Source organism: Pleurodeles waltl, chromosome 2_2 (assembly GCF_031143425.1).
Source record: "Pleurodeles waltl isolate 20211129_DDA chromosome 2_2, aPleWal1.hap1.20221129, whole genome shotgun sequence".
Classification (NCBI taxonomy): Eukaryota; Metazoa; Chordata; class Amphibia; order Caudata; family Salamandridae; genus Pleurodeles; species Pleurodeles waltl.
The window spans coordinates 1138360928-1138383887 of record NC_090439.1 but is presented as its reverse complement, the minus strand read 5'-3'; the positions used below and the strand labels follow the sequence as shown (position 1 = coordinate 1138383887).

Sequence of the window (22960 nt, the reverse complement as noted above, 5' to 3'; positions counted from 1 at the left end):
CCAGTAGCAAGCACATTGTATGTTTTGTTCAGCCTAGCCGCCTATTGGCTTTGACATGGCATTAGCCATTATTTTCTGTATTCAGTTTAGCCGCCTATTGGCTTTGACATTGCATTAGCCATTACATTCTGTATTCTGCTTATTGGCTTTGACATGCTGTATTCAGCTCAGCTGCCTATTGGCTTTGACATATTAGACATTGCATTTTGTATTCAGTTCAGCTGCCTATTGGCTTTGACATGATATTAGACATTACATTTGATATTTAGGTTAGCTGCCTATTGCCTTTAACGTGAAGTTAGACATTGCAGTTGAGAATCCAAGCTGTATTTTTCCAAGCTGTGTTTTTGCACAAGATGAACCAAGATGTTTTCTTCACACCAGACTAGACCTGATAAGAGAGAGTACATTTGGTGTTTTTCTTTCTGCTCAGGCTTGGGAAGAGGAGAAGTCGAGGAGATCTGGCCAGTCTCCAAAGGCTTGCGTAGTTTTCCCAGGTCTGAGAGGAGGGGGCACGCTTTTGTAAGGATGGCTCGGGCTTCAGAGAATTAGATTCAAAGCTGCCTGACTTAGGACTGGAACTTGGTGCCAGTTGCCAGTCTCCTGTGTGGGTAGATAATCTCTTTCTCGCAGTTGACCGGAGTCATCAACTTGCAGACCCCAGAAAGATGAAGCGGTAAATAGTTTCTCACACAGTGAAGTATTTGTTTTGCTTTGCATTCAATATCTTATCAATATCTTATATATATATATATATAACTTGCTGTGTACATTGCAACTCAGAAGTACTGTGATATATTTTGTTTTCATTGAACGTGTGCTTGAAATCTATTAATTCGTCTCTCACGAACTTGTGGGTGGGGAAGAATTAACAACAATAAAGGTCTTCTTTGAACTCAGAAGTGCATTCTTGATAGGTTCTGTAAGCTCTGATACGAGATAAGAAGGAAAGCAGAACAGACTCCTAGTTCAGCCTAAGCAGCTCTGCTACAGCTACCTCTATCAGCCTAAGCTGCTAGAACACTGCTAATCTACTAATCAGGGATAACTGGACCTGGCACAAGGTGTAAGTACCATCACGTACCCACTATAAGCCAGGCCAGCGTCCTATAAGCACTGCAGCCCTGGAGCCGGAGAAGAGTTTCTGATGGATGCAGAAGATGTCCCTTGCTTGATTGAAATTCCACCAAGAAGCCTTGTTCACAGTTAGTGGAAAAGTGGTGCTGCCGGGGACCAGCAAGGCCCAGTAGGACTCAACCCAGAAGGGGGAGTCACAGGGGACACAGAAGTCATAGAAGGAGCCCACGCCGCACTACAGGAAGGGCTCCCACACCGCAGGAGAACCACGCAGAGGGCCGTGCGTTGCAAGAAGAAGTGCTGGGGAGTGGAGCTACACGTCTTCTGAAGATCCCTTGGAGGAGATGCAAACAAGCCTTGGCACCTGCAAGAGACGTGGTGCACAGGGGTACTGTCCTGCGTGGAAAGGCAAAGGCATACCTCCACCAAAGTTGGACAGCTGGCAAAGAGGACTACTCTGGACCACCAACCGGGATGCAGGATCCACGCAGCTCAAGATGAGGGGAGATCCACGCAGCCAGTCTTCGTTGTGGATGCAGGGGAGTGACTCCTTCACCCCAAGGGAGATTCCTTCTTCTTCTTGTACAGGCTGAAGAGTTGCTGTCTTAAGAGGATGCACGGACGGGGACATGTTGCAAAGCTAGCAGGAGCTGTGGAAACAAAGTTGTTGAAGAGGCTTCTTCGTTGATTGCAGCGTTGTCAGTTCCTGGAGGGTCCATTTGCGGTGCCAGTGGCCAGAAGTCGAAGTGGAGGTTGCAGAGGAATCCTGCTGGAGTCTTGCAAGCCGGTCCTGACCCACGCAAGAGAGAGACCCTAAATAGCCCTGAAAGGAGGATTGGTCATCTAACCACGTAAATACCTATCAGGAAGGGGCTCCGACGTCACCTGCCTGGACTGGCCACTCGGATGCTCCCAGTGTTCCCTGCCAACCTTGGAAACAAGATGGCAGAACCCAGGGACCCTCTGGAGGAACTCTGAGCACCACCCCTGATGTAGTGATGGACAGGGGAGTTTTCACTCCCCTTCCTATTGTCCAGTTTCGCACCAGAGCAGACACTGGCGGGGGGTCCCTGAACGAGTGTGGACTGATTTATGCACGGAGGGCACCAAATGTGCCCTTCAAAGCATACCAGTGGCTTGGGGAGGCTACCCCTCCCAAGCCAGTCACACCTATTTCCAAAGGGAGAGGATGTTTACCCCTCTCCCAAAGGAAATCCTTTGTTCTACCTTCCTGGGCTTGATCAGATCAAGCAGCAAGAAGACAGAAACCTGTCTGAGGGGTGGCAGCTGCTTGGGCTGCCCAGAAAACCCTGTAAGACTGGTGGTAGCAATGCTGGGGGTCCTCAAAGGAGCCCCTAGAGTGCTTGGAATCCTACTTCCAATACTTGCAACAGTATTGGGATATGAGTCCAACACACTGGATACCAAACATGCCCATGGTCGGAGTTAACATTATGTAGCGGACATAGGTAGTGACCTATGTCCAGAACATGCATAAAATGGCGTCCCCGCACTCACAAAGACCAGGAAAATTGATCTGTTTTTTGTGGGGGCACCTCTGCTAGTGTAAGGGTGCTCTCACACACAGGTATCTGCACCCTGCGCTCTTGGCTGAGAGGGCCTTCCATAGGGGGGGACTTATGGTGACCTGGTGGAGTGACCTATGGTGAAAAAGGATGCATGCACCATTTCACGCAGGCTGCAATGGCAGTCCTGTAGAACACTTTGCATGGGCTCTCCATGGATGGCATAATACATGCTGCAGCCCATGTGGATCCCCTGGCACCCCAGTGCCTTGGGTACCTGTGTACCATATGCTAGGGACTTACATGGGGGCACCAGTATGCCAGATGTGATGTTAAAATGGTACAAGTTACCAAGTTAGAAGGGAGAGAGCATAATCACTGGGTCCTGGTTTGCAAGAACCCCAAAAGGGTGATCTATGTGTAAACTACCTTAAACCCTATTACGAGAGAGCTGAGATGACCATGCTCATGATAACTGATGAGGGACAGGAAGCTGAGAGTGAACCTCTACCTGATCTCCTCTCCAGCAACCCAACAGATGGCTCAGTTGAGGGAGTGGTCTTTGCAGACACCTTCACTGACCAACAGCAGACTGACTGCAAGGAAGTCTTGTATTAGTATGCTAAGCTCTTCTCCTTGACCCCATAGTCAGACTACCTGGTGTACACATGATGTGGACATTGGGGATAGCTCACCTGTCAAGAACAAAATCTATAGACAGTCTGATCATGTCAAAGAGAGCATCAAAGCTGAGGTCAGCAAGACACTGGAATTGTCCATCTCGTCCTGCAGCTGCACTGCCTCCAGAAGCCTGGGTAGATTGCCTGTGCTTCAAGAAGCACCAGGATCTCCTGTGAAATAGCAGAGCTACTTCCCTGCACTCTGCATGCACTCAAGAAGAACCTTGAGGACGCCAGACTGTCAAAAACCTGACACTGGAAAGCACCACTGCACCCGTGCCCCCCTGCCCGAGTCAGAGTGGGCTAATGGTGCCAGCCTGGTCCCCAGGCCCTCCAAGACACTAGCCCACCTTGGGTTCTCCAACTGTGGACACAGACTTTGTGCTGGCCCCCTGTACTGTGGCTGTCTCCGGTGACAAAGGTCCGATGTCTCAGGACACCTGCACCCGGCCATCCCGAACCAAGGAGAGGAGGACCAAAGGTGTCTCTGGCCCCTGAACATCGCAGGACCGGAGTCCCATGTTTGTTCAGCCAGACTAGCCCCCCAGTTCTCACCTGCAGCTTCTTTTCCCAAGGACTGTTTCCCCCACCATCGTAAAACACCTCTGCACTCGGCCACTCCGGAACCCCCCAGGGTGAACTGTTTGTGCTGCCTTGGACAGTGCCCGTACTAACTTTAACTCCTGAAGACTGGTCCTGTAAGTCGCTGTTGCATGCCCATATGCAATATGTGTTTTTCTCCTTAGGAAGGCATTACTGCCTTAAAGAGATTGTGTAGAAAGCTGGCTCTCTATATAGTGTAGTAGATTTAGGCTGCCAGTGTTGCTGTGGAGTCCAGCAGAGGTCAGCCCACGATGGACTCTGGCTCAGAAGTGCTGGGGAACCTTCACTGGACTGGTGGTCCACTTGGACTCGGGCTGTGGGCATTGGGTGCAGAGGTGGTTCCAGGCAGCGGTTTCATAGTCCCTTCAGCAGACTTCTTTCTTCTTTGGAGATGTTTCTTTTGGACAGGTCCACTGGAGGAGTTGTACTTTATTGAAGGCAGGTAGTCCTCCCAAGGCTTTGGAGGTTGTTGGGTTGCTAGACAGTCATCTTCTGGGTGCAGGCTTCTTTGAAGGCTGCAGACAAGCAGGTAGGGCTGGGGCCAAGTCGGTTGATTTCTCCTGTCTACTCTGCCTGGTGACTTCTTTTTTGTCCGTCTGTTTTTAGGTTGACAGGGATCTTATTCTAGGGTTCAGGGGTGCCATCTAAATACTGAATTTAGGGGAGTTACATGGAATGCCAGGTGGTAGCCAATGGGCTACTCACCTTTAAGGTGACTAGGAAAGTAGCATCTTTCTGACATAGTTACCCCCACTTTTTGCCTGTTGTCAGTGTTTAGACTGTAGTACACTGGGATCCTGCTAATCAGGACCCCAGTATCAGTGTGCTCTCCTCTAAATTGGTTAATTGAGTAACTTTTACACACTACAATTGGCATAGTGATACCCTCATGTTTGTCTTACTATATGGTTCTTATGTACCTAGGGCATTGGTACACCTTGGGTCTCCCATTGGCTGCAAGTACTATGCCATCCGGGGGAGGCCATGCAACCTGTGTCTGCAGGCCTGCCATTGCAGCCTCATGAAATTGTGCATGCACCTTTCACTCGATATAAGGTTTGCCTTATACTGTGGTCACTATACTTGTACCCTGTAAGTCAACCCTCTGGTTGGCCCTTTAGCCCAAGGGCAGGGTGCTTGGTCCTGAGTGTGAGGGCACCCCTGCATGAGCGGAGGTGCCCCTACAAACCCCACACTCCATTTCCTGGGCTTTGTAAATGCACAGAAGCCCTCTTAAGGTATTTAGTGGACACTGTTCAACATGAGTAGTCCAACTACATAATCGCTTCACCGTACTTATTTTTGTTTGATATCAAACATACTGGAGTCAGGCAACCACACCGATTCCAGTTAGTTGCATGATACCATGTACTCTGGGGGTTCCAATATAGCCTTGCAGGGTCTGCATGCCAGCCTGCGCTGCTGCCGGCCCCAGACACTGTCATGCCCTCCTGCTGATGAGCCTAACTTGAGCAGGGGATGGCAGAACAAAGGATTTCCCGTAGGGCATTGGGGGGACCCACCTCTCCCTTTGAAATGGGCGTCGCTGAGCTGGGATTGGGTGGCCTCTGAGTGCCACCAGACTGCTTTGAAAGGTACATTTGGTGCCCTCCTTGCATGAACCGATTTGCACCAGTCCTGGAACCCTCTGTTCCTGCTCTGGCACAAAACCACAAAAAGGGCAGGGCAGTGACTGTAGGAAAGTACCATCTCTCTTTGGCATGGTTACCTCCACTTTTTGCCTATCATCAGTATGCGTTGACTGTTTTCACTGGGATCCTGCTAACCAGGCCCCCAGTGATTGTGCTCCCTCTAGGACTTTACACAGCCCACAATTGCCATACTGGTGCCCCCATATAAGTGCCTAGAATATGGTACTTAGGAACCCAGGGTATTGGGGTGCCTGGGGTTCCCCATGGGCTACATCATGTATTGTGCCACCTGTAGGAGGCTGGCCTTCTATGTAGTGTGCAAAGCTAGGCACACTGGCCCTTATTACGAGTTTAGCGGTTTGAAATGGCAGCACTATGCCGCCAGTGTTGGCGGTACAGCAACCGCCGCATTACGAGTCACAAAGCACAAACCACCCAAAAATAGACAGGAAACCAACACCACCAGGCCAACCCACGGCGAAAGAGTGACTGAGCAACTTCCAGCTCCGCCACACCAAGACCATTCCAATCGTCATATTTAGAGGAAACCTCCAGCACAGCAGGACATGCACTATGGAAACCATTGGCATTCCACACCGCGGCGGAACAACAAGGTACCCCCGAAAGTAGCCAACACCACATTGGCCAGTTCGAATATCCCATACCTGAAACTCATACACACAGCACGCACACCTAACCATATAACACCCCCAGCAACACACCCATAATCCTTTGTGACAACTACGAGCAGCCACAGACACACTTGACGCAAAGCACACCCCAAACACAACAAAAATATATCACACAGCACACATTGCACAAATCAACACCACAGCACACCAGCACCTACAGCCAAACACCCCCACATCACCACACACTGCACCCGAAACACATACCACATACCCACCCCACAACATGTCACGCCAGAAGCACCCACGGTTCACCGACCGTGAGTTGCAGGCCATGGTGGACGAGATCATCAGATTAGAGCCACAGCTCATGGGAGTCCAGGTACAGCAAACATCGATAGCCAAGAAGACGGAGTTATGGCAGAAGATCGTCGACAGGGTGAACGCAATCAGCACCTGCCCAAGCACAAGGGAGGATATCAGGAAGAGGTGGAACGACCTCAGGGGGAAGGTCCGTTCCATGGCGTTGAGGCACCAGATCGCCCAGAACAAGACCGGCGATGGGCCCCCACCTCCTCCCCTTCTGTTGACATCCTGGGAGGAGAAGGTCCTGGACATCATGCAACCCGAGGGCCTGACTGGCATCAGCAGAGGGCTCGACACTGGTAAGTCATCAAAACCCCCCAGGCACCAGCCACCCCTGCCCACCACTCCCCAACCCACTACAACCCACCCACTCCACCCGTCACAAACACCCTGTAGGAGGATGTCCTGGTTTGTAGTGGGTACCTATGGTACTTGCACTTTATACAGGACCTGGACTACCCACAGCTGCCCTCACCACTCTGATAATCTCAGCCGCCATGATCCCACTCATCACCCCTTGCACTTGTCAATCCCAAATAAACACCAGGTGAGCAGTTACTGCCTACATCTTTTACTGTCATGAGTATGAATGCAACTGACAAGACGTTCAAATGGCAACCCAGCACATGCATGGGAGGGTGGCAGAGGGGTGAGCAAAATCCAGGCAGGTCGATCTTGAAAGTAGAGCAAGACCGAGAGAACAATCACTGTAGGAGTCACAGTTGCCAACTCAACACAAATTTGCTGTAGGAACTGGTATCCAAGGCAGTTTTGCCAGTCCAGTCCGCAACCATATGGCCAGTACCAAAACACAAAAACAACACATACCAATCGAATGGCCCTGTCCGCACAGCACCAGACCTGACCACATACCCACTGCCAACAACAACATTGTAGCACTACCAACCAATGTCGACTCCCAGAATAGATGCTGCACTGATGCAACAACCCTATGTGGCACACACATAGCACATGAACTGGCAGCTCAGGGTACATTGTTCATACACGTTGATGGCACTAGTACAACAGCTTCCTGACTATAGTCCTGACCTGTACACTGTGATTACCTGAGTAATGGGCACGTCACCCACCCCCAACCCATGGGCTGCAACCAATACCTTCAGTGGTCACAGACAACAGGTGCAGGGGCAAGGCAGACAGTTGTAGAGGACACATACCAGACAGTTGTCACATACCTGCATCTCAGCCCAAGTAATGTTGAATCAGTTCTACCCTGGAGTCAGCTGCATCCTCATCATCCTCCTTCTCATCACTCCCCATGTCCCCTTCATCAGCCACTGGTACAGCTACCTCCTTCTCTGCATTCAGCAATGGGATCTGATGCCTCATGGCCAGATTGTGTAGCATGCAGCAGGCCACAATGATCTGGCACATCTTCGGTGGTTTGTAGAGCAGGGCACGCCCGGAGACATGCAGACACGAGAACCTGGCCTTCAGCAGGCCGAAGCACCTCTCAATTTACCTGTCTGAGTGAGCCTCATTGCAACTGTCCTCTGCAGCTAAATTTGGATGCCTCACGGGTGTCAGGAATCAGGGCATGTTGGGTATAGCCAGAGTCACTTGTGTGCACAGAGGTAAGAGGCATATCACGACCGGGCGAGCGATAGGGCAGGGACACAAAAGTGCAGAGAGCTGAGAGGCACACATATGCAGGGGTACATGCCGATGAGTCAGGCCCGGTCTCTCTGGAGTGATGCCATCATGTGTGGGACACTGCTGTTCCGCAGGATGAAGGAATCCTACACAGAGCCTGGGTACCTGGCCGTCACCTCTGAGATGTACTGGTCCGCGAATTTACCGAATGGAAGTTTTGCGGTTCCTTTAGACCTGTTCACTCCTCCTGGGTGGTACCAGGGCAGTGTGGGTGCCATCCACGGCCCCAATGACATGAGGGACGTGTGACACACCGTAGAACTCGGCCTTGACAGTGGACAATTCTGCACATTGGGGGAACCGGATGTAGCTGCCCATATGTTTGAGCAGGGCACATAGCAAATTCCTCAGGACGTTGCTAAACATGGGCTGCAATATCCCTGCAACCAAGCCCAATGTGACCTGGAAGGAGCCTGAGGCAAGGTAGTGGAGGACTGACAACACCTGCACTGTGGGAGGGATGGCGAATGGCAGGCAACAGATCTGGCTCCAATGGGCCACCAGTTGCATGATGGTCACACAGTTCAGGCGATAGGTCTGGATGATGTTACTCTCCTCCAGGGTGGCAAGGTCGACTAGGGGCCTGTACACCGGTGCATTCCTCATCCTCAACCTTATATCATACCTGGGAACAGGAGAGAGTTGGAATTATGTCATGCACCATAGACTGTGTCAACGGTGTTGATGTGGCCACAGTTTAGCAAATGTCACCTATGACGCACAAACTTACACACACATTACACATGCATGGGACAGGTGGAATTGAGATCATCATGCCGGCGTAACACGTCATGGCGGTAGTCGGTCACGACTGCCGTGCAACTCACCATTAGTTAACACTATTGCCGATGGGAGGCAGGAGCCAATGGTGATCGGCGGTGGCGGTGATGTCAGTGGCAGCCGTGACCGCCATTTCATGTGCACATGCTCCTTTGACTCCTGACCCTCGTGCACTGAAGACCTCCACTGCGTGTGCTGCTGCGTTCGGACTCTGGTAGCCAAGATGCCACATCCTGCAGGAGATAGGGCCCCAGCCTTCACCCAGGAAGAGTTGGAGCGGCTCATGGATGGGGTCCTCCCCCTGTACGGACATTTGTATGGTGCACCAGAGCAGCAGGTGAGCCCAATGTCATTGTCCTATATGTGAGTTGGGTGCATAGGGATGGGGACCTTGGTAGGTGGCAATGTGTCTGGAGCATGGACATGGGCGATGGGCCTAAGGCTATGTTGAGTGTCAATGTGTGGGTGTGGAAATGTGATGTGTGCTGTCCACTGCTGTCCAAGGGATGCCACTTTACAAGACTGTGTCCTTCTGTCTCTGTCACCCATGCCGGTCAGCGCCCATCAGAAGAAGGGGACTTGGCGTGCCATCGCCAAGCAAGTGCGGACCCTGGGGGTCCATGCCTGACGCAGCCCCCACTGCAGAAAGCGGTGGGAAGACCTGAGACGCTGGGCCCGGAAGACCGTAGAGGCCCAGCTGGGGACTTCCTCCCAACGAGGGAGGGGTGCCCGTCAGACCCTGACCCCCCTAATGGCCCGCATATTTGCGGTTGCCTTCCCTGAGGTGGATGGGTGCTCGAGGGCACCACAGCAGCCACATGGGGGTAAGTACTCACTCTCACTTGCAACATGTGTTGCCATGGTGGTTCTGGGTGGGCACCATTGGGTAGCTGTGGTGTGGGTGCTTGGTACAATGATGTCTGCTATGGGTAGTTTCCATCTGGGCAGGATTGTCATCACGGGTGTAGGTAATGCCATACAGTCAGTGGTAGCAGGGCAGACTCTTGCAATGTTGTAACTAAGGGACCACCCTACTAGCTAGTTGTGCATGCCAGCTCAAGGGTGTCATGCCATTGTGATTGGTCCTTGCCAATCACTGTGCCACGGGTGGATACAGGGACCTCTCGTAGCTGGCAGGCACTGCATGTGTAGTGGGGTGGGTGCGCCAAGTGGTCACAGTGCTACTTGACTATAGGCCAAGTAGGCCTGCCAACTAGCCATGCAGGAATTTTTTGGGGTGTGCACTCCTTTATATGCCTGTCTCAACGGCCATGGGTAGTGGGCAGATACAGGACAGGTGTGGCGGGTATTCCACTTCTCATGTACATGTTTGCATCATTCAGACCATCAGCGGTTGACATGTGTATTGTGGTTTCCCCCTTGGTGTTCCCTAGTTGTAGGATGTGCAGGGGTGGGCATAGCGTATGGTGGCATGGCATCAAATGATGATGTTCTACCCTGTGTCACTGTTGTGCTGGCAGTGACCGATTGCACCCTGTTTCTCTCTCTCTCTCTCTCCCTCTCTCTCCCTCCCTGCTCTCCTCTCTCTTTGAGTGTGCATCAGCATCATCAGGAGAAGGGGCACTGGCGAGTGGGGAAGATGCAGCCCACAGGACCCAGGAGGCTGACACCAGCAGAGCCGAAGGAACCAGTGGGACGGGGGGCGAGGGTCCGCCACCCCCCTTACCAGCACCACCCTCCCTGTAGCTCCCTGTAGAAAAGTACCCTCTTTTTGGCATGTTAACCCCAATTTCTGCCTGATGTCAGTGTGTTTGACTGTGTCACTGGGATCCTGCTAACCAGGACCCCAGTGCTTATGCTCTCTCTCCTCAAATGTATCGCCACATACTGGTAACCCAGTATTTCATCCCAAATTGACATACTGGCCACCCCTTATAAGTCCCTAGTATATGGTACTTAGATACCCAAGGCATTGGGGTTCCAGGGGATCCCTATGTGCTGCAGCATGACTTTTGCCACCCATAGGGAGCCCATGCTAAGGCTTCTGCAGGACTGCCATTGCAGCCTGCGTGTAATGGTGCATGCACCCTTTCACGGCCATTTTTCACTATAAATACGTCACCTATATGTCAGGCCTTCCAACACTGAAGGCTATGTGCAAAGTACCTGTGAGTGAGGGCACCCCTGCACTAGCAGAGGTGCCCCACATCGTCCAGGACCATTTTCCCGGACTTCGTGAGTGTGGAGACGCCATTTTACGTGTGCACTGGACATAGGTCAATACCTGTGTCCAGCTTCACAATGATAACTCCGAATATGGCCATATATGGTGCCTAACACCTGGGAATTGTACCCCAATACTGATTCTAGTGTTGGTTTTACAATTCCGTGCACTCTGGGGGCTCTACGGTGGACCCCCAGTACTGCCATACCAGCCTTCTGAGGTTTTCCAGACAGCCCCAGCTGCTTCCACCTCACAGTCAGGTTTCTGCCCTCCTGTTGCTCAAGCAGCTTGGGCACCCGGAGGCAGAACAAAGCATTTCCTTTGGAAGAGGAGTGTTACACCCTCTCCCTTTGGAAATAAGTGTTACAGGCATGGGAGGGGTAGCCTCCCAGAGCTTCTGGAAATGCTTTGAAGGGCACAGATGATGCCCTCCTTGCATAATCCAGTCTAAACTGGTTCAGGGACCGCCAGTCCCTGCTCTGGCGCCAAACTGGACAAAGGAAAAGGGAGTGACCACTCCCCTGTCCATCACCACCCCAAGGGTGGTGCCCAGAGCTCCTCCAGAGTGTCCCTGGGTTTTGCCATCTTGGATTCCTAGGTGGTGGGGCACTTTGGGAACATCTGAGTGGTCAAAGCCAGTAGGTGACGTCAGAGCCCTCCCCTGATACGTGCTTACCTGTGTAGCTGAACAATCCCCCTTTCAGGACTATTTAGAGTCTTTCCCCTGAGTATTTCCTCAGATTCAGATTGCAAGACTCCAGGAGGAATCCTCTGCATCCTTTACTTCATCTTCTACCGATGAAACTGCATTTGGACCCTACAGGAACTCTACAAACTGCAACAAAGAAGCAAAGACGACTTCTGCAACATTGTACCTTTAGCTCCTGCCAGCAACTGTTTCCGGTCGTGCATCCTCCGAGGACTGCCTCTCTTCAGCCTGCACCAGAAGAAACAAAACAATCTCCCTTGAAGTGAAGGAGTCACTTCCCTGCTTCAGTAGACACCGTTGGCGCGGGTCCCCTCTCCTGACGACGAGTGTGGATCCAGCAACACAGGTGGTGGACTGAAACGACCCCGACTGTCCCAAGGTCCAGCTGTCCAACTTTGGTAAAAGTTCTTCGTGCACAACACAGCTCAGGCCCCCAGCACTCCTTTCTGCAACACTCTGCTTCCTGAGTGGTTCTCCGGTGGTGTGGGATCCCTTTGTGTCGTGCTGTGTGGGCCTCCATTTGCACCTTTCTTGTCCCCGGGCTGTGGGGACACTGGCGCAGACAGCGCGACTTTCAACATCCCCACATGCAGCACATCCACCCTACCTGCAGACACCACCCCAACAAACACTCACACGTCCCCCCTGCCATCTCCCTGCATCTCCTCCCCACCTCCTCCCAGTACTCCCACTCACCCACCCAACAGGTCCCCCAGCACACACATTTCATCCACTCACTCACCTGCACCCAAAGCACATACACACCTCACAACCATACCCACTCCCAAATGTCCTTACCTTGACCGCCCTTGTGTCCCCAAAAAACGTTTCCTCTGAGAGTTTTCCCTGTTTCCCCACCACTGACCCAGTCCCTGTCCCCCCCCAAGCGCCCTGCTACCCCAAGGCCCCTGCCTTCTGCCTCCCAGTCCACCACTGCCCCTGGCCATGCCCCTCCACCACTTGCATTCCTGTCACGTCCACTGCTCCTCCTGCTAGACCTAAGCCCATGCCTGCTCCCTCCACTTCCAAGGCCAAGCCCACTCCCCCCACTCCCAAGGCCATGCCCACTCCATCCACTTCCAAAGCCAAGCCCACTCCATCCTGTTTCAAGGCCAAGCACCCCCCCACTCACTCCCCCCCCCCCCCCCCACTACACACCCGCCTGGCTAAAAAAAAAAACCCTCCTCTAAGGGACCACCCTCCAAGCCCAAAGCCCCCCCTGGCCCACCCCTGAAGTGCCTGCATACCCCATTGAATACCCTGCCCTGTGGAGGCCTGCACTTTGCAGTCAGTAGTCAAGATGGGACGTCTCCTTGTGCCCAGTGTACTCTGAGCACTGTGGGACTTTTGGACTGGCCCTTGGGCCTGTGTGTTAATTGTTTTGTTCGAATTTAAACTTTTATAATATGTAAGTGGCACTACACCATTGGTGTTGATAGTACCTACCTAGTCCTGGCTGTCCTTCCACATGTATGTGTGGTGGTTGTGGGTATTGGTGTCAGAGTCACCAGATCCTCGGGGTCTGTGCACGTTCCCAACACTTCCACCACAAGACAGCTCCAATACTCTGATTAGATTTGTCACAGAGTCTAAGAGAGTCCAAGTGTGGAAAAGGGGATTAGGAAGGGAACAGCTGGGAAGGAGACCTGTAGGAAGCAAAAGGTTAAAACACACAACATCTAAATTACATCTCATGAAATCAATACGAGGCTATGACTCTAAGCATAGTCATTCTGAAAACATGAGCAACCTAAGAATTAGACTTAAAATGACTAGGCTTAAAGATGACTGGATACCTGTGAGGGAATCAAGAGGAGTTAAATTAAACTTTCAAATTCAAGTACTTTCTCTTGCATGAGAATCAGGAAAACAATCTGAATAAGTTCTGAATCATTACATGAATCCTTTTTGAGAATACATACTATGAACACACAACATTACATCTAAAACTTTGGCCTTTTTTTGTTCTCTCAAAATGTTGGCACATGAATTGCGCACATTGCAGATTTTTACATAGGTAGGAAACACCATAGAAGGATTGTGCACCATGAATAACACAACATAGATTCAGAAATAAATCACACAACTTGTCAACTCGAGTACTACCAAGTAAATACCTTAGAATGGTAGTGCACAATGAACAACATGAATTAAGCATGAGGAAAGAATTGCGCGTCTTGCCGATTGGAATGCCACCATGTAAATTCCAAGAAATGGTAGCGTGCAATGAATACCAAGGGCGTCTTGCCGATTCGAATGCCACCATGTAACTGCCAAGGAATGGTAGCGCACAATGAATAACATGAATTAAGCATGAGGAAAAAATTGCGCATCTTGCCGATTCGAATGCCACCATGTCAATGCCAAGAAATGGTAGCGTGCAATAAATACTGAGGGTTAAATCACTAGAGAACAAATCGTGCGTCTTGCCGATTCGAAGGCCACCGTGTAACTGCCAAGAAATGGTAGCGCACCATGAATATCAAGGGTTAAGCACAAGAAAACGAATTGCGCGTCTTGCCGATTCGAAGGCCACCATGTAACTGTCAAGGAATGGTAGCATACAATAATTATCAAGGGTTAAATCACAGGAAAAGTGGATCGCGCGTCTTGCCGATTCGAAGGCCACCATGTAATTGTCAAGAAATGGTAGCGCACAATGATTAACATAAATTAAACACGGAGAAAGAATCGCGCGTCTTGCCGATTCGAGTGACAGCATGCAAATGCCACAAAACGCCCAAGCGCCCATTCACACGCACAAGAGTAATTTGTTAATCATGCAAGAATTAGGCCCAAAAATTTGAGCGTCCTCGATAACGGAGTCGGGGGTCCAGCCTAACCTCCGTCTTACCGCCCTGAACATGGATCACCAATGAAGAATGAAGGCCAGAGGCCTGGAAGATCAGAATAGGCCACCGGAACAGGAGCTCAGGAAGTTGCTGCTGCTCTGCACCGGGACTTTTGAATAGTGAGCATGTGGAGCTGGTCTGGCTCCCTTTTATAGAGTCTTGGCCCAGCCCACAACCACACCCAGGCATGCTGCAGGGAAAGCTTCTAGAAGGCCCTAGAAAGGGACCACACCCTGACACACTCTGAAAGCCTGCAGCAATACATTGTAAATGAACAGTATTTATAAGCACCTTAAAAAGAAGTCTTCAGGATTGAACTCTACAATGCATAAATTACGTTATCTTGAGAGTGCTGGGTTTTTGCATTCTAGTCGCCCATAGAGCGCGCACTGCCCTGGTGTTGACGTTTAGTGCATGTGTGTGTTGGTATGGGAGTTTGTTTGCGTGTGAGCGTGGCTTCCCGTGTTGTGTGTGTGTACTGATGTCGTTCCCTCCATTGTGTGCTAGGCTGGCGTACTTACGGTTGGTATCTAGGTCGATGGTCCAGGAGTTGCATGGCCACGTAGAGTATTGGGAGGGGTTGCAATTCACGTGCCATGGCGCCTATGGGTGTACCTATGTTCCTGAAGGTAGGTGTTTCCTTTTATATTGTTGGTTTCCGCCAGGCTTTTTGGTGGTGGTGGGTCCGCCCCGGAAATCCTGGCGGTGTGCAACCTCATAATGTGGTCGTGGGATACTGCCTGACCGCTGGCCTGAAGATGGCTGCCGCACCGGCCCATTGGCTGTGGCTGTACGAACTGTAATTTGGCTGTATTCTGCAGGTGCCGTCCCTGTACTTGTGATATGGCGGTCTCACTGCCGGGCCCGCGGCAGTGCGTCCGCCAACTCCACCGCGGCAGTCCGTTCACCGCCATACTTGTAATGAGGGCCATTGTGTAAGGCGTCCAGGCAACCACACCTAGTTTGTCAGGCGAGGAAGAGAAGGGATTGGTTAGTTGCAGGGCCTACTCTGCCTTACATCCTAATGTCCAGGTCATTCCCTTTGGGGAACTGACCTACCTCAACAGCTATAAGACTCATCTGAAATGTCTTATACCTGTATCACCAGTGTCTGCACTTTTCCCTTCTGTCTTGGGGTCAAAGATGGTCACCTCTGCTATCCGTATCTTAGCCAGGTCAACCCCTAGCTTACCCAAAGAGGTTATCCATAACTGGAGTAACCCCACTATGACCAACAGGGCCAGGGGGCTTGACTTGCTATTTGGTATGGGGTCAGACCTCCATGCCAAGGACAGTGCAGCCATAAAGGCGGTCACCCAGCAGAGGGCACTGACGGCTGTCAGTGCCCAAAACCACACCTTTAGCTCCATGGCTACAGGGGACAGGGCTAAGTTACAGGCTTCTTTGGGTTCAGGGTGCCTGTCTGCTGTATGGGAGTGGGGATCTCTGCATCCTGCAAAGAAAACCCTCCATCCACTCTCTTTTCTGCCAGCTGAGGAGCTACCAACGCCAGCTGAACAGGTACCTGACTAGTCAGGTTTTCTTGGAGGTCAAGCTGGGCTTCACCATTTCGAACAGTGGAGTTTTTCCCTAATGGAGTGAAAGCCCACTGGCTCTCAAGTGCCTTAGTTAAAAGTTGCCCACCTTTCCTCTTCTTCTACTTTCCCTTTTTCTGAGGCCTACTGGCACTCACTGCAGGGGCAGCACCTCCAGAATCCTTGGGAGAGGACTGGCACTGGACCAGTTCCTCTTTTGGGCTCTGACTAACCTCTGGGTGGTCATTGTAAAGGAGACTGTTAAGGGGGAGGTCTGTACTGACTACCACCTTTCTCCAGCTGAGGGACCCATCTGTCTCTATAGCTACTACAGCTACTCGCCTGTTAGTGACTTTCCCTGGGATAACCCTTACCCTGGCAGTCTCTCCTGGGATATACTGGTTTGAGAGCACCAGCCTGTCATGCACAATTGTGTGACTGGCACAGGTGTCTCTCAGGGCAGTGGTTAGGATTCCATTCACCAGTAGGTGGTGGAAGTGTCTACTCAACTCTGGAATCTCCAACTCACCTGTGGGACCCACTTTCCAGTTAAAGGCTATGAGGACCTCTTCATCTGAGGAGTCTTCCCCAGTGGCTACACTGGTTTACCCATGGGGACTTACTAGTGGGTCTGTTTTTTGGACAAGAAGTGTCCTTGGTGTGGTGCCCTGTCTTTTGACAGTTGTGGCTCCATGCCTTAGTGGCATCCCAGTTTTTACCCAGGTACCCACCTTTGTTTTGTGAGGTGTCTTTGGGCCCACCATCCTGAACAGAGTTTTCAGGGCCTAAGGGACTCCTTTTTTTTTTTTATTACTAGAGTGCTCTGTTTTTTTTTCTTGGTGGGGAAGGGGGCTTCCCTGACTCTTTCTTTTGGTCACCCCCTCCAGTTCTAGATTTGGACACCCTTATTCTCCCCCGATGATCAGCCGTCCTCCCAAACTCTTGGGGGGAGGCTGGCCCCAAATCTACTAGGTACTGGTGCAACTTGTCCTGGACACAATTACTCAAAAGGTGTTCTTTCATCATCAAATTAAGCAGCCCTTCATAATCATGTACCTTGTTGCCTTCTAACCAGCCACCTAGCATTTTTACTGAGAAGTCCACAAATTCTACCCAGGACTGACTCTGGGATTTTTGAGTGCCCCTGAATTTTATGCGTTATTCCTCAGTGGTAAATCCAAAGCCTTCAGTCTGAGTACCCTTCATGAGGTCTTAGGATTTAGCATCTGTTTCACTCAGTGTCAGGAGCCTATCCCTGCACTTTCCTGAGAATAATACCCATAATAGAGTGCTTCTTTTGGACATCCCTTCCAATGCAGGCTCTTTCAAAGGAAATGAACTATTTCTGAATATCATCTCCTTCCTGGTAGGGGGAGGACAACTCCTTTGGGAGTCTTAGTATGAATGGTTTCATTTCCTCCCTATTGATTAGTATGCTGCCACCAGAGATGGTTCCTAGGCCCAACTCTTTTCTTTGTTTCTCTATTTTCAAGAGCTGCCCTTCTAAGGCCAGTCTCTTGGTCAGCCTGGCAATGTCGAGGTCTGTTTCTGTGTGTGCTCTAAAGCTGTCAAGGGAAGGGGAGCTACCCTCATCCCCATTCTCCACAGGATCATCACCAGCCATAGATGCATAAACATCATTTACTTAATCTGTGGAGTTGTCTGTTTCATACTGGGCCACCAGAAACCTAAGTTTCTCTGTTTTGGGCCTCTTTCCAGTCTGAATTTTGAATAGTCTGCAAAGGTTCCTTAATTGGTCATAACTATATGCCTCATAAGGTTCCAGGTCGAGCTCCTGGTTTCTGACCTCTATATCAGATGTATTTACTTTACTAAAGTTGGGACCTTTTTAGAAATTTAGAATACCCTTTTTGGATAGGCCAACTAAAGTAAGGGCTTTCTAAACTTTTTGCTAGAGTACCTAGCCAAGGCCCTAACAATTATTAAAAAAAATTGCAAACAATGTTTGCCAATTAGAAAATCAAAAACAATTAACCAAAGGCAATTTGGAGAGTTATCCGTGTGCTGGCATCAGCAAATGCAAAGTCTTTATCCCACCGCTGCCACCAGCTGTGTAGGGGGGTCCAGGCAACCACACGTTGGTTTCCAGAGGTAGAAATCAGATCACCTAATGCTCCAATTTTTGAGATAGCTGGTCGAGCAGTTAGGCTAATTCAGGAGATGTGCTAAGCATTTGTTGTACTCGCAATATCAATCATGCACCACACACACTCAATGAATAACTCGAGACCCGAATTTATAAAAATACTTCACATGTTTATATACTTTTTAAGACCAAAATGGTTAAGATACCTTAAGTACCTTTTGAGTTAATATTTTTTAAAGTTTTAATAAGGTTAGTCTTTTTGTGCTTAATTACGCACCATAGGACTCAATGGTAGGCCACCTGTAAAAACGCATATAAAATCACACAGTGGAGTTAACAGTCTCTTCTTTTGAAGGATGGTCGATGAGGATGGTGGGCACACTGTGCCAGCTGGAGAGCCTCGGACGGCTCCCGTTTCCGGCTGGATCAGAGCTAGAATGTGTCTTGAGACAGGGCTCCTGGAAAAGGAGCTGGTTTACAGAATTAAAGGTGGTGCTTCAGTGTCCCCTTGAGCTGTGGGACCCATGGCACACAGCTGGTTCCGCGATGCAGGGCTCAGGGCAGCTGGATGCAGGGCGAGTTGGAGGTCTTGGAGGCTGTGTGCAATGGAGCCCTTTGGAGCTGTAGGAAAGTGTTCTTCTGGGGGCCTTGCATGACGCAGTGCACAGGGATTCTGTCCTGCTTGGGAAGGCAAGGGCTTACCTACACCAAAGTTGGACAGATGGCAGAGTATTGGGGTACGATTCAGACATGTTTGATACCAAACATGCCCAGGTTCAGAATTTGTTATTATGTAGCTGGACCCAGTACAGTACATGGGTAAAATGGCATCCCCGCACTTATGAAGTCCAGGGCACTGGTGCTGCAGTTCGTAGGGGGACCTCTGCTCATGCAGGGGTGCCCTCACACACAGAGACCTGCACCCTGCCCTCTGGACGAGGAGGGTCTGCCATAGGGGTGACTTACAGTGACCTCTGGTGAACGGGTGCATGCACCTTTTTTCACGCAGGCTGCAATGGGAGGCCTGCAAACACATTTTACATGGGCTCCCATGAGAGATAAAATACATGCGGCAACCCATGGGGGATCCCTGGTGTCCCAATGCCTTGGGTACCTAAGTATCATATACTAGGGACTTATACGGGGGCACCAGTATGCCAAATGTGGAGTGCACAACGGTCAAAGGTATCCAAATTTGGAGGGAGAGAGCACCATCACTGAGGTACTGGTTAGCAGGATCCCAGTGAAAACAGTTTGAGCACACAGATAGCAGGCAAAAAGTGGGAGTAACCCTGCCAAACAGAGAGTACTTTTTTTACAGCAGGGACCAAGTGCACTTTAAGTCAAAATTGCACCAGAAACCAGGCAAAAAGTTGTTGTGGGTGACCATGTCAAAGGAGGCACTTTCCTACACACTGGAAGTATTGTTCTTAGTTTCTTCAAACTGCATCAGTATTTATTCTTGCAACTGTATTCTGGTGTTGAAACATAATATAAATAAAAGTAACGAGTTTTCTAACAACTTGTCTTGTGCTCTTCTTGAGTGTGTGTCACATTTATTGCCTCTAAGAGTTTGATTAATGCTTAGCACTACCCCCTGATAAGCCTAACTGCTTGCCTACACTACCACAAAAGAGAGCTTTTGGGATTGTCCTTTGTAACCCTGTAAACCAATAAGGGTCGCCTGGACTATCTGCATAGTGTCCCCATACACTGGTGCTCTACATAGATAACCACTTCCTACAACGACCCATTATGTGAACAGATTTTTAGGGATAGGGCTTTCCTCTTTCAGTGCTCTATTTCCACATATCAGTGGTCCGTGTTTTTCTTGACTCTGTGATCCTAGCGTGGAACGTCGCAAAAAAAAAATGCCATCAGTACACTGGAGTAGCGCCAATATAGGCACCAGGTATGTCATTTGCTGTGCAGGCAACGTCGATGACGCTACACGGTGCCAAACGACGTCACCTACTGGCATGCAAAGGTACTGCTCACGAAAACTTTCCAGATCCAGTCTGACCCCTGGGGATAATTCTAGGGTAAGGAATTTGTGATTAGGTAGAATCTCTACCAGATAAGGCATTACTGAAGGTAAGTAATTTTTACTTATGAGAGAAGAATAAGGGAGTATGACAGAGACATTTAAGCTCTTGAAAGGAATACAAGCTATAAAAAAGACTACATTTGTAGTTTACCTTTATTCACTTACATGTCAGCTGTTCATAAAAAAGGGCAAATGAGAAGGATGGTAAAATACCATGTGAATTTGTGTTTATGCAATTATTCCAGTTAGTTGTCATCTTACCAAGTATTTTCTGGTAAAATCTGTGTAGAGAATAGAAATCAGATGTGTAGTATAACCCTGCAACTTGTAACTCCAGTTCCGCTATCAACTCCAGCTATCATCCAAAACAGGATTTACTCATCACCTGTAGTGAAGGGTAGGAAGATACGTTCTACAATGTTGTTCTCTCATACATTTGTCATTTATAATGCTTCTACACTTGCCCTTATGTCTTACCGTTATGTGGGTTCCTTTCCCTTAGATGCAAGAATATCCTGAAATGCTGAACCGCTTGGTTGTCACCAACCTGTCTTACTTCAAGAGCATCTGGGCTAACATCAGAGCTGCGGCTCCCATGTTCATTGGTAAGATCCTCAGTCCATTAGTGTTGTCCTGTCTCCTGTATTTCTACTATTATGGGCGGCTTCTTGGAAGATTGGAGATGTTGATACTAAGTGCTTCACCACTGCATAGTTCCCCAACTGTGGACCTACAATGTTCTCACTATTTTTAAAGAGGTCATAATTGCATCCTCTTTAGTGTCAGCTGTTAAGTTCATTCAAGGGAACATGAGCCTTTAAAGGACTACAGAGGGTTCTTGGTAATTTTCTTGCCTCTTCTTCACATCTGTGACCCTCTTGGTTGTATGTATATTAGTAGCTTACAAATTGATTTTGTTAAAATTTCTTTATTGTGAGTTTTCAGTGTAGAAAAAGGAAAAAAGAAAAGCGGAACTCAAGGGGTGTTGCAGCACCCAACAAACCCACAGGGACAAACAGGCAATGAGCCTACCCTCCCCTCCCCCAGGTGCGGCAGCTTATAGTCACGTCTGCAGGACCAGGAATGGGGTCTCTGGCACGGCTACTCTCTGGTCCGCGCGTTAGGTACTCTCCCTTTCTTGTAGACAGAGAAGGCACAGATATCTAGGGCATGTCAATTCTCTGAATTCCCCAGAGAGCAAGGACAAGAAGGGGTGCCATAGCTCCCTGTAGGAATCCCCCTGTGATGTGAGGGGTAGAGTGAACTTTTCCATCCCCAAGACCCTTAGTAACCATCCCAGCTGCTTCGAGATCTGAGGTGTTCCCCAGTAAGTCAGTATGCTTTGAAGAGCCGCCCCCAAGACGAGACCGATCAGTCAGACCCGCATAGATATGAGTGGAAGTGTCAGGGGGTTTGGAAGATCTATTATTAAGTCTGGACTGCCTGCTGGAGCAAATCATTGAGCTGCAAAATGATGTGTTTGTCTGTCTCCTTTGTAGGCAGCCATCTTTCATATTGTGTGAGGGGTCTACATGCCGGGGTGCGATACCCAGTGGCGGATCTGAAGATAACGCATTCTCTCTGTTTCCGGGAGAGATTGGGTCCTTCAACATTTTTGGAAGGATACTATTTCCTTTGTGTCAAACAAATGTCCAATGGAGCGGCAGGAGGGAGCTGTCTTGGCGTGGTAGGCACCGTGGTCCATGCCCGGGGTGAAATCCGGGTTCTGCACAATAGGTTACGTTGCTTGATCGGGCCGTTTGATCCCACACCCTCATGGTAGCTCTGGTGACTGGGGATGAGTACAGGGCCTGTGGCGGTGCTGTAGGAATGGGATCCTCCAAAGGGAATCACCTGCAATTGTGCGGTCAATGAACAGCCAACCCTTGTCCGAGTCTTGTCTGGACCCCTACACTAGGTACCTTAGCTGTGTAGCCTTGTAGTATTGTCGGACATCTGGGATTCCCAGGCCTCCTCTGTGCGGGGGTTGATACGCCAGGAGGTGAGACATTCTAAGTTTTTTGCCCCCCACACCCCCATACAAAGCAGTTGATTTCACCCTGCAGTGCCTGGAGGGAACCAGTGCCTGAAATAGAAATAGTGCCCTGGGGAGGGCTGACATTTTATTGGCAGCTATTCTGCCAATCCATGAGATGGGATGGTGTCTCCACTTTGCCTGGTCAGCTTTGACCCCTCTCAGGAGAAGCTGGTAGTTCTTCATTGCGGATTCTGATACTGTCCTAGCTATCTGAACGCCTAAGTATAGAATGGAGTCCATCTGCCACTGGAAGGGATATTGCTGTGCTAATATGTTCACCATCTCCCTCAGGAGTGTGAGACTGAGTGCCTGGGACTTTGAGAGGGTTACCCGGAAACTTGACACCATCCCAAAAGCCTCCGCCTTGTCTAGAAAAGCCAAGAGGGCCTTTAACGGTCATCAAGTGCCACCACCACATTGCCTGCATAAAGCGCAGTGGTATATTCTTCCCCACCAAATACAACACCAGTGATCTCTGGGTTGTCCCTCACCCTGTGTGC

The 22960-nt window shown here is 50.0% G+C and overlaps 1 protein-coding gene across 1 annotated transcript in view; it reads left to right on the top strand.

Annotated features, from left to right (window-relative positions):
* Positions 1 to 22960, top strand: part of MROH1 (maestro heat like repeat family member 1) — a 1237492-nt gene that overhangs the window by 1163441 nt on the left and 51091 nt on the right. Inside the window, exon 41 of the mRNA XM_069221041.1 lies at positions 20925 to 21027. Coding sequence (XP_069077142.1) covers positions 20925 to 21027 — 103 coding nt within the window. The remainder of the gene's footprint in view (positions 1 to 20924; positions 21028 to 22960) is intronic.